This window comes from Protobothrops mucrosquamatus, unplaced genomic scaffold (assembly GCF_001527695.2).
Source record: "Protobothrops mucrosquamatus isolate PMUCROS unplaced genomic scaffold, P.Mucros_1.0 scaffold2980, whole genome shotgun sequence".
Taxonomy (NCBI): Eukaryota; Metazoa; Chordata; class Lepidosauria; order Squamata; family Viperidae; genus Protobothrops; species Protobothrops mucrosquamatus.
In genome coordinates, this window is record NW_015389000.1 from 27097 (window position 1) to 37106 (window position 10010).

Here is a 10010-nt window from a genome sequence, read left to right on the forward strand (position 1 = left end):
CAACATCTTGCTGATTGAGAGAAGGAAAGATTTTTGACAGTTCTCTAAAGCTTAGGGCCTCCTGACTCTTACTCTTACTTTTACTCTTGAATTGCCGCAAATTCTTTGTTCTGAATTAATAAGAGATGTGTAAGAGAAATGTCAAGTATCCTTTTATTTTCCAGTATTCACGTCCGTAGAACAGACAAAGTGGGAACCGAAGCAGCCTTTCATCCAATTGAAGAATACATGGCACATGTTGAAGAACGTTTCCAACTTCTTTCCCGGAAAAAGCATATTGACAAAAAGCGAGTCTATTTGGCTACAGATGATCCTTCACTGTTGCAAGAGGCAAAATCCAAGTAAGGCATCCTGGCGCACAGTTTCTGCAAAAGTGCTTTTACATGATACAGTCATTTAAACAATATGATTTGTTCAATGTTACTGTCTTGTTTCAAGATTTTTCCAAATTTCACTAACTTTACCTCAACGTTATTTGAAATCATATCCAAACATTTTTGGTATTTAGGATTGAGGGAAGAGAAAATAGCATTATTTACATCAAATGTTTCCTCCATGTAGTGTTCTTACTCCCTTGGTACTTGAGATGAAAAAATTTCTACTAGAGAACTAGACCATAAGAGTACATTTTCCCTGGCATGAAAAATTTCTTTGTCTTTGTTTCTCAAATCAGTTCATTATGTTTAATTTCTGCTGGAATCCTATCTCTATATCAGTCACACTTATAAAAACCATTCCCCCCCCCCATCATTCTCCAGTTTCCATTGAGACATCACAGTGTAAATCACTTCATGATTTTCAGTTACACATTAAACTTGTAAGGAAAAATCAGACTTATAGCCCAGATTTCCTGCTTAATTGTTCCTATTCAAGAAGAATAAAAATATAACTATTTGTCCCTAGGTGCAGATGTAAGAAAAGCTGGTGGCTATTCAAGATTAGGAACTATATAATACTAGAGAGAAAATTTGATCAAGAGCTGAATTAACCAGCCCTTTTTCTATTCTTACACTACTTGGCAGAACAATCTGCTGCACTTTGACGGCAGTTTCCAATTAATTCATATTTGGAAATTGTTAGTTTTACTTCCTGTTTGGAAGAATGACACTCAGATAAATTATAGTATTTTCTTTTAGTTTGAGGAGATTTATCTTCAGATACTTTCTTCCACAGTAACTTCATCTGAGAGGTTTGACTGTTAATTACTGGGTTTCATACATCATATCCTACCAGCCATTAGATGCTCACCTTTGATGCAGCATCACTGGTCTGCATTGGAATAACTTCTGTTCTCTTCCTATTCATTCTGGCATAACTTCTTTAATTAATCTTGTTTACAAATGAATGGATCATTCCAGCATGACTTTTCCATTAAGCTGATCTTCAATCATATAATAAATAATGTTTGTGAATATGTTCAAAGGTTTATTTGTTTGCTCAAATATGGAAGTTCTTTCAGGTTTGATAAACCACTTTTTGTCCTCTCATATAGTATTACAATAATCCAGGTAATTCCAAGATATAGTATCCTGGGTATGTATGTGATACTATATTTTTTTCAGTTGTCCTGGGGCCCACTTTCCCATATGGAGACTAGAGATTAGTTCTATGAAAACTGGCTCTTTGTTTCCAGAGTTTGGCCAAAAGGATGATGATGATGATGATGATAACAATAACAACAATGATATTAAAACTGTATAGGTCAAGCTTTCCAATTCATGAACTGAGTAGCTATTTTTATTTTGAAAGAATAAAAAAATTTAAAGTCTCAATTTTATTGGAAGCCTCACGGCACACATACATATAGCTTCCATAGGAAGACCTGAACACCAAATGACCAGCAAAGTAAAGATATCACCACTCCCTAGAACAGGATATTCCAAACTGTGAGGTGTACCTCCCTTGGGTAGGTGTAAACAGACTCCAGTAGAGCTGTGAAGAACCTTTTCATTAAACTGTGACAATAAATCCACCTTCATTGCATGTTTTCATTATTCATTTGTGTTCATTTTTGTGCTTGGATTTTTAGGGGAGGTATTGGGTTTCCCTAAAAACAAGACCTATCCCAAAAATAAGACCTAGCTTGATTTTTACGTATGTGCTTAATATAAGCCCTAGTTTTGGGGTGAGGAGCATATGTAAAAATCAAGCTAGAGCGGGGGTGGGGGATGGAGCTGCCCCACATGCCCCGCACCCGCTTAACTTAGGACTGCTGCAGCCAGGCCTCCCATGCCCCGACATCTGTTTTGCTGCTGTCCAAGGGGGCTGTGCAGTGCACCGGCGATATGCGCCACGTGGTGTGTGGCTGTAAACAGCCGCAGAAGAACTTGGGCAGTGGCGCAACAGGTGTCGGGGCGTGGGAGGCCTGACTGCGGCAGGCCTAAGGTAAGCAGGTAAGACATTCCCTGAAAATAAGACCTGGTGCCTCTTTTGAAGGCAAAAAAAAAATATAAGACCGGGTCTTATTTTGGGGAAAACATGGTATATACATTAAAGAGAGGTGTGATAGTAAAGAGAGGTGTGATAGTAAAAAGAGAGGTGTGATAGTAAAAAGGTAGGATCCAGTGCACTAAGAGCAGGAGAAAAGCTCTAGCCAAGCAGCTGTGAAAATAACATTAATTACTAATTAAAATATCTGACCAACCTATCTGATAGTGAAGTAAATTCAAACATTTCTAAATTTCTTGCTGATTCATCTTTGCATTATTTGAATTCTTTCGTATAGCATAGTTTTCAACCTTAGAAGTCTCCTTTCTTCCCAGTGCCCTTATGGAAGAAGGGCAAACTTGTAAAGAACATACTCAGTTGCAGTGCCTGAGTCCAGTTTCCTGTTGACCAAATGCTTCTCCATGTCTTGATTTAATTTCAGCTTTTTTCTCCCATCCATGTTATTGTACTGATTGTTTCCTTGCTGGTAAATGACAAGTAGCATTTAATATGCATATTAATGGTATACAGCTTTAGTTATCTCTTTCAGCAGAAAGGTACCATGATTGATTGTATAAAAGGCTGCCAAGATTGATGGTATAAAAAGCTTCAGATACAAGTAGTTTTTATTTCTTACGAAATACAGTCAATTTTCCATTTGTTAGTAAAATTTGTACCAATAAATTAAGTGGTCTTCCTTACTATTCTTAAGTGTCAGTTCAGAACAAGACACCAGAATTCAGTCTTACTTAATAAATTGTGCAAAGATACTACACTCTTCCCTAAAGAAAACAAAAGCTTGATGCTGTGATGCATTTTTTTCAGATATCCAAACTATGAATTCATAAGTGACAATTCCATATCATGGTCAGCGGGTCTTCATAATCGATACACTGAAAACTCTCTGCGGGGTGTTATTTTGGATATACACTTCTTGTCTCAGGCAGACTTCCTTGTGTGCACTTTTTCTTCACAGGTAAGCTAATTCCTGTTGCAAAACTTGAGGCAAATTAAAAATCCATAAGCACACACATATAAAATAAAAGATAGTTTTAAATTAACAATCAATAATAATAACATAATAGAATTACCAATAAATCGGTATTTTAAAAATTCAGTGTAGAAATTAACAAGAAAACATATCCTTTGCAAATAAATATAAAACAGTTGAAGGGTTCTTTTTCCGAATAATCATGGAAATTGGAAAGAATAAGCAGAATTTCAATTTTTTAGCATTAGTAAAAAACTATTATTTTGCTGTAGTTTGGGACAAACAAACAAAATGAAATATTTCTTAATGAATCTTATATCTGCAGTATTGCTGCAAAATGGCTACTATTTTAACTATTAGTAATGGCTGCCAGTTTAGAGGACTTTATATATTATCACATTGATGTTTCAGAATCAAGGGCAAAAATATGCTTCAGACCACGAATGTACTACCAGTTTCTTATAACCAAATATATATTTCCCTGAAATTGCACAGCAGCTTCAGAGCTCAGTTTCATGAATCTGGTAAAGGGAGCTGCAGTCAGGTGTTACATTTGAATTGTGAAGCACTTTTTGCTTTTGAAACTGAAGTACTAAAGGCAAGATTTTAATTAATGGATTATCTGCCTCTTAAAAGTGTATTACCCAACTGCACATGATAACAACATAGAAGCGTTTCCTTTATTGAATACTATGGATGATTTGCTAGGAACATTGTGATCACTAGTCCTGGATATCTCTAAGTACACTAAATAAAATTGGACTGTATTACCAAACAATTCATTGATTTTGTTCTTAAAAGCAATACATTCTGAAGCATAGGCATCATACCAACTAATGATTTGTGTCTATAGGACAATATATATCTGTTTTGAAATGCCAGGTTTTTTTTTTAATTTATCAAATTTCAGTTAAGTTACCCATTGATTATAAACGGATTATTTCAACATTTTATCTTTTAAAAATAATACTTCACTGTGAACATCACAGAGGTATTATTGCCGAAATAGTTGATAGCAGGTTTTATATCTTGTGTGCTGGGGAGGACTGAAAGCTCTTGGTTCAATTCTGTCTTTCTTTCAGGCTTTTTGTCTTTCAGCTCCTGGCTTCTTAGCTTCACTATGTTTTGGGTTTTCTTCCTGTCTTAGTCTGCCGTTGGATGAGGCTTGAATTGTAGCCAGATTTCCAGTTTTTCTTTCAACAAAGTTAGAATACATATTTGATGTCCGAAATCACACACCTTTCTGTATGCTCAATGACAGATGCTTCATTGTAACAATTGTAATATAATAGATTCAAAACTTCCTTAATAGCATCTATCATGGTTCCCCATCGATCATGGTCTCTGACACAATATCCGTTAACTTCTGCATAAATAATGCATTTCTTGATTCTTTTTTCATGCTTTTTAAAACCTTAGTAGTTTCACTCAAGAAGACATAACACATGGGGTTGTTGTTTTGCACTATTTCTGGAAAGTGTGCTTAAATAAGCTATTAGAAATACTGGAAACACATTAGTGCTACATCTTAGCAGAGAATGCATTGATCCTCAAGGTCAGGAGCAAAACAAGCACAGTTAGGGGAAAAAGTGAGAAAAGCTCTATTGCGTGATCAGCTCTCTTCCTCTGCTTTGGATCCAGCCTTAAAATTCCATCATAATCACGCATGTATGTGTTAGTGCCTTTGAGTTAGCTTTTTGACCCCAGGTGACTGCCTGGTCCAGTCCTTGCAGTTTTCTTGACAAGGTTTTTTGGAAGTGGTTTGCCATTGTCTCTTTCCTGGGCTTGAGAGAGAATGACTAGTCCAAGGTCCCCCAGCTGACTTTGTATTTAAGGCAGGACTAGAACTAATGGTCTCCCAAGGCCTGATATGTGGCCTTAACCAGTAGATCAAACTTGCTCTGTACTTTAACATGGTATCAGAAAAAACAATACAGTTTGGATCTGCTCAAAAATAGCCAATTTACTTTCTGTTGTTTTCATTTGTTTGTTGTGGTACAGTGTAAATTAAAGTCATCTTAGGCATAATTAAAATAAAGTAGGTGCAGGGTTCAATAAAGATGATAGCAATCAGAAGAATTTTAACCTGTTTTCTCTTTCCCATGATCCTGAAGGATAAACCTCCAGAGCTGTTATTTAAGCAGGGCAGAGAAAATTACCTCATTAGAATCCATTACAAACTTTACTTCGAAGCAGAGTTAGGGAAGAGAGGAATTTTTATGTAGAGCAGTGTTTCTCAACCTCAACCAACTTGGAGATATGAACTTCAATTCCTACACTTTCCCTGCCAGTACAGGTGGTCCTCAACTTACAATAGTTTATTTAGTGACCGTTCAAAGTTACAATGGTACTGAAAAAAATGACTTATGACCATTTTTCACATTTACAACTGTTACAATATCTCTATAGTCACTTGATCAAAATTCAGATGCTTGGCAACTTGTTCATATTTATAAGGGTTGCAGTGTCCCAGGGTCATGTGATCACCTTTGCGATCTTCTGACAAGTAAAGTCAATGGGAAAACCAGATTCACTTAACAATTGTGTTACTAACTTAACAACTGCAGTGATTCACTTAACAATTGTGGCAAGAAAGGTTGTAAAATGCTGTAGTAAGAATAGTCTTTTTTTTCCTCCCAATCACCACAAATGAGATAATATTATTTTAAAAGGGATTAGGAGAAATTGGAACTCAGCCCTATGAAGAAAGATTGAAGTCACAAGAAAACACCATTGAGGTCAGGTGTTGATGTAATATGAGAGAACCCTTCAAATATCTGAAAAAAAAGTTACATAGGATGTCAAGACATGTTTTCTCTCATTTCAGAGTGCAAGACAGAATAATTCAACTAAATGTTAAAACTAAATTCAACTAAATGTTAAAAAAAAGTTTCCTTATACAATAGCTCATCAGAGGAGCCAGCAGTTATGCTGAGAAATAATGGACTCCCCTTTATAGAGTATATTCAAGGGGAAGCTATAGAACCATTTGTTTTGCACGTCATCCTGGCAGTTATCCTGGAGTTACTGAAAAATATGCCTGTCATGCAACATCTCACGTACAAGGAGCAGAGGTCTAGGTCCCTTGAGTCAATTCTGAGGAATTGACGAAAGTCCACTCAAAAACTGGACTTGATCCAATAGAACTATATGATAAAGATTCTGTAGGCTCCACTAATGCTCTGAATAGTTTAGTAAAGGATATGTGCTAATTTTGTTGTAGCAAGGTTTTGAAGGATTATAAAAAAAAATCAGAAGGGAGCTATATCAGCCTTGTAGCCTATAAAGTGTAGAGCACTGTGACTTAAGTCATCACTGAAAATGTAATCATTACATATTTAAGGGAAAACATCCATTCTTAATAAATTAGAGGTGAATTATGACAAGGCACACTTTCAATAAAAAATCGTGATAGTGATGCTTTCTATTTTGTGCATTCATATTTTGCAGACCCCCAAATAATTAAAACAAGTAGAATGGTTTGAAAACAGTCAAACAATACCTCCTAAAATAGTAGTTGATAGAGAAGACACATTAGATGACAGTTTCAGGATTGGAATTGTTTAGATTTTGTACATTATGAAATATAGTACAAGATAGTCCTCGACCATACAGTAATTGAGCCCAAAATTTCCATTGCTAATCAATACAGGTGTTAAGTGACTTTTGCCCCATCTTTCTTGCCACAGTTGTTAAGTGAATCATTGCAGTTGTTAAGTTAGTAACATGGTTGTTAAGTGAATTTGACTTCCTCATTGACATTTGCTTGTCATAAGGTTGCAAAAGGCAATGACATGACCCCAGGATACAGCAACTGTCATAAATACATGCCAGTTGCCAAGTGTCCAAATGTTTACCAGCCCGTGGGGAGGCTGCAATAGTCATAAGCGAAATGGTCATAAGTCGCTTTTTTTTAGTGCCATTATAACTTCAAATGGTCACTAAATAAACAGTTGCAAGTCGAGGACTACCTGTAAAAAAGTAAGGAGAGTTGCATTCCATTACATTATTGAATATATGTTAAGAATAAATAGAAGAAAAGTCTAATAATACACGTTTCTTTTAGATACGATTAATCAATGGGCAGATTCTAAATAATAATACAAACCTGTTAATATAGTCTCTTTATTTTTCTAGGTTTGTCGAGTGGCTTATGAAATCATGCAGACATTACATCCCGATGCATCGGCCTATTTTCATTCTTTGGATGATATTTATTATTTTGGGGGACAGAATGCCCACAACCAGATTGCAATTTATGCTCATCATCCTCAAACTGCTGATGAAATTCCTATGGAACCTGGAGATATAATTGGTGTTGCTGGAAACCACTGGGATGGCTATTCCAAAGGCATCAATAGAAAATTAGGGAGAACAGGTTTATACCCTTCCTATAAAGTAAAAGAGAAAATTGAGACAGTCAAGTATCCCATATATGAAGAGGCTGACAAATAAAGGCAAGCAAAATAATTCATAGCAACTTTTACTTTGAACTATTACAACCAACCATATTGTTGACTTTTGTAGGATGTGAATTTGCATTTTAACATATGGTTAAAATGAAAGCCTTTTACTGTTCAGACTGGATGCACAGCGTGGAACAATTTGATAGGGCACTGTTTGAACTTTGTTATATGCACACTGCACACATGCACACTGATACACATTCAACAGGAACTATTGTTTTATACTCTTTGTCTTTTTGGGAATATGTCCCTCTCATGGATCATATATGAATTCTGGGCTCAGTTCTTTGCCATTAATAAACTATAAGACTTAACATTGCTGCATTATGTAATTTAAGTGACATGAGCATATTTTGTATGTGCAGAATATAAAATATGGTGCCTCTTTTTGAAAGATCAGTGACATTTTAGAAGAGCCATGTCTCGTTCTCCTGATGGGCAAGACTTATGCCTGCCTTTCACTGATGTTGTTATGTCCACTCAATGTGCTCCAACCAACAGATTTAAATAACCAGAACAGATATTTCTTTACAGGATTTTTGTTAGCAATTTCATTGATTTAATTCACCTCATCATTAATTAAAAAAATACATCCAACTATACAACAATTGTCTGGTAGAAATTTTTGTAAAATTATGCCATGAGCTGATTCTTTAGTACTGTTTCTGGACATTGTCTTTGATAACAAAAAATAAATTAAAAAAATGAATGGTTGGAGTGCTACAAGTAATATGTTTTTAAAATTAAGAAGACTTTGTTGAATGGAATATATTTCTATTCTTTTCTTAAGAAATCTCTGAAATTTCATGCAGTATATTTTGGTATCCTTGACTAGTACAGAGGCTGTCTGTGTCTATTGATTCCTTGTTTGGCAGAGAGCCAAGGGCCCAGCCTCTTCTCTTGCAAGTATGGTGCTGAGAAAATCTTTTCTATTTCTGATATGTTGTTTTCTATACTACTTCTATACTATTTAGTCAGCATTGCCAAAGATGGAAAATCATGAAAATGGAGGTCCAACACCAACTTAGGGATTGCTGCTCTTCTGGATTTTGTATTAATATAGCAACAAATGGTTTTGATAACCTCTTACGTAGTAGGCCTGGGTTGGCTTTCCCCATTACTGCACAGGGGACACCAGTGAGATAATTTCTATCCATCAGGGTAGAAAAACTGGTGGGTAGGACAAGATAGAAATTCATCCTTGAATGTGTCAGAGGTTCTTGTAAGAAGTGGGTTTTATCTGCAGTTGATTTTCAGCAGTGATGGGGTTTTTTTCCCCTCCCAGTACATAACTGTGGAATAAATTGATAGATTTTCATTTAAGATTATTTTTTTTAAAAAAATGTTGCCCTATCTTACCCAAACTCAATTGAAAGCACCATCTGCATATTGAGGTAGTTGGGTTCTTGATTAAATATTAAACCTGCCATGCCCTTCCTACTTATTTTAAAAGGAGCTATACCAGTGATAGTGAACCTTTTAGAGTCCGAGTGCCCAAAAACCACCCCCGCCCCACTCCGCCCCATCCCGCCCACTCTGCCCCCTTCCCCAGCCTGCTCCGTCCCCGCCCTGCCCACCCACAGGCCTACTCACTGCCTCCACAACCCGCTGCAGATCGCCCAGGCGGCCCAGCAGCGCCATGGCGGCCATGCCCTCCGCCCACACCCTGCAGCAATGGAGTGTGAGGACGGAGTCATCCCAGCTGCCCGGCTCCATGTGCTTGGCTGCGCTGCTCCGCGTGGGCCGTGCTCGGGGGCGACTCTCCTCTGGGGGGGCTGCTGGTGAGTAGGGGGCTGCGGGGGAAGGTGGGGCTGGGAAGACAGCACGTGTGCCCACAGAGAGGGCTCTGAGTGCCACCTCTGGCACGCATGCCATAGGTTCGCCACCACTGAGCTATGCTGTCCAAGTTAATAGATGAAATTGTATCACAGATTTTTTTTTCTACGAATAGAGTAGAGAAGAGCAGTAACTCAGTCCCAACATAGAATGCCTGGAGGGAGTGGAACAGGTAGGTTTCCATAACCTTCTATGGTAACTGTGTTTGGAAGTTTTCCCCTCCTTTTTATATCAGTAGAACTATTTTCTCTAATTATCTGCATGGAAGGAAAAGTTACATTTGCCTACCT

At 37.1% G+C, this 10010-nt stretch overlaps 1 protein-coding gene across 1 annotated transcript in view; it reads left to right on the top strand.

Moving 5' to 3' along the window:
* Positions 1–8571, top strand: part of FUT8 (fucosyltransferase 8) — a 32629-nt gene extending 24058 nt beyond the window's left edge. The window contains exons 4-6 of the mRNA XM_015826150.1: positions 165–341; positions 3253–3403; positions 7556–8571. Coding sequence (XP_015681636.1) covers positions 165–341; positions 3253–3403; positions 7556–7873 — 646 coding nt within the window. The 3' untranslated portion in view covers positions 7874–8571. The remainder of the gene's footprint in view (positions 1–164; positions 342–3252; positions 3404–7555) is intronic.
* The last annotated feature ends 1439 nt before the right edge of the window (positions 8572–10010 follow it).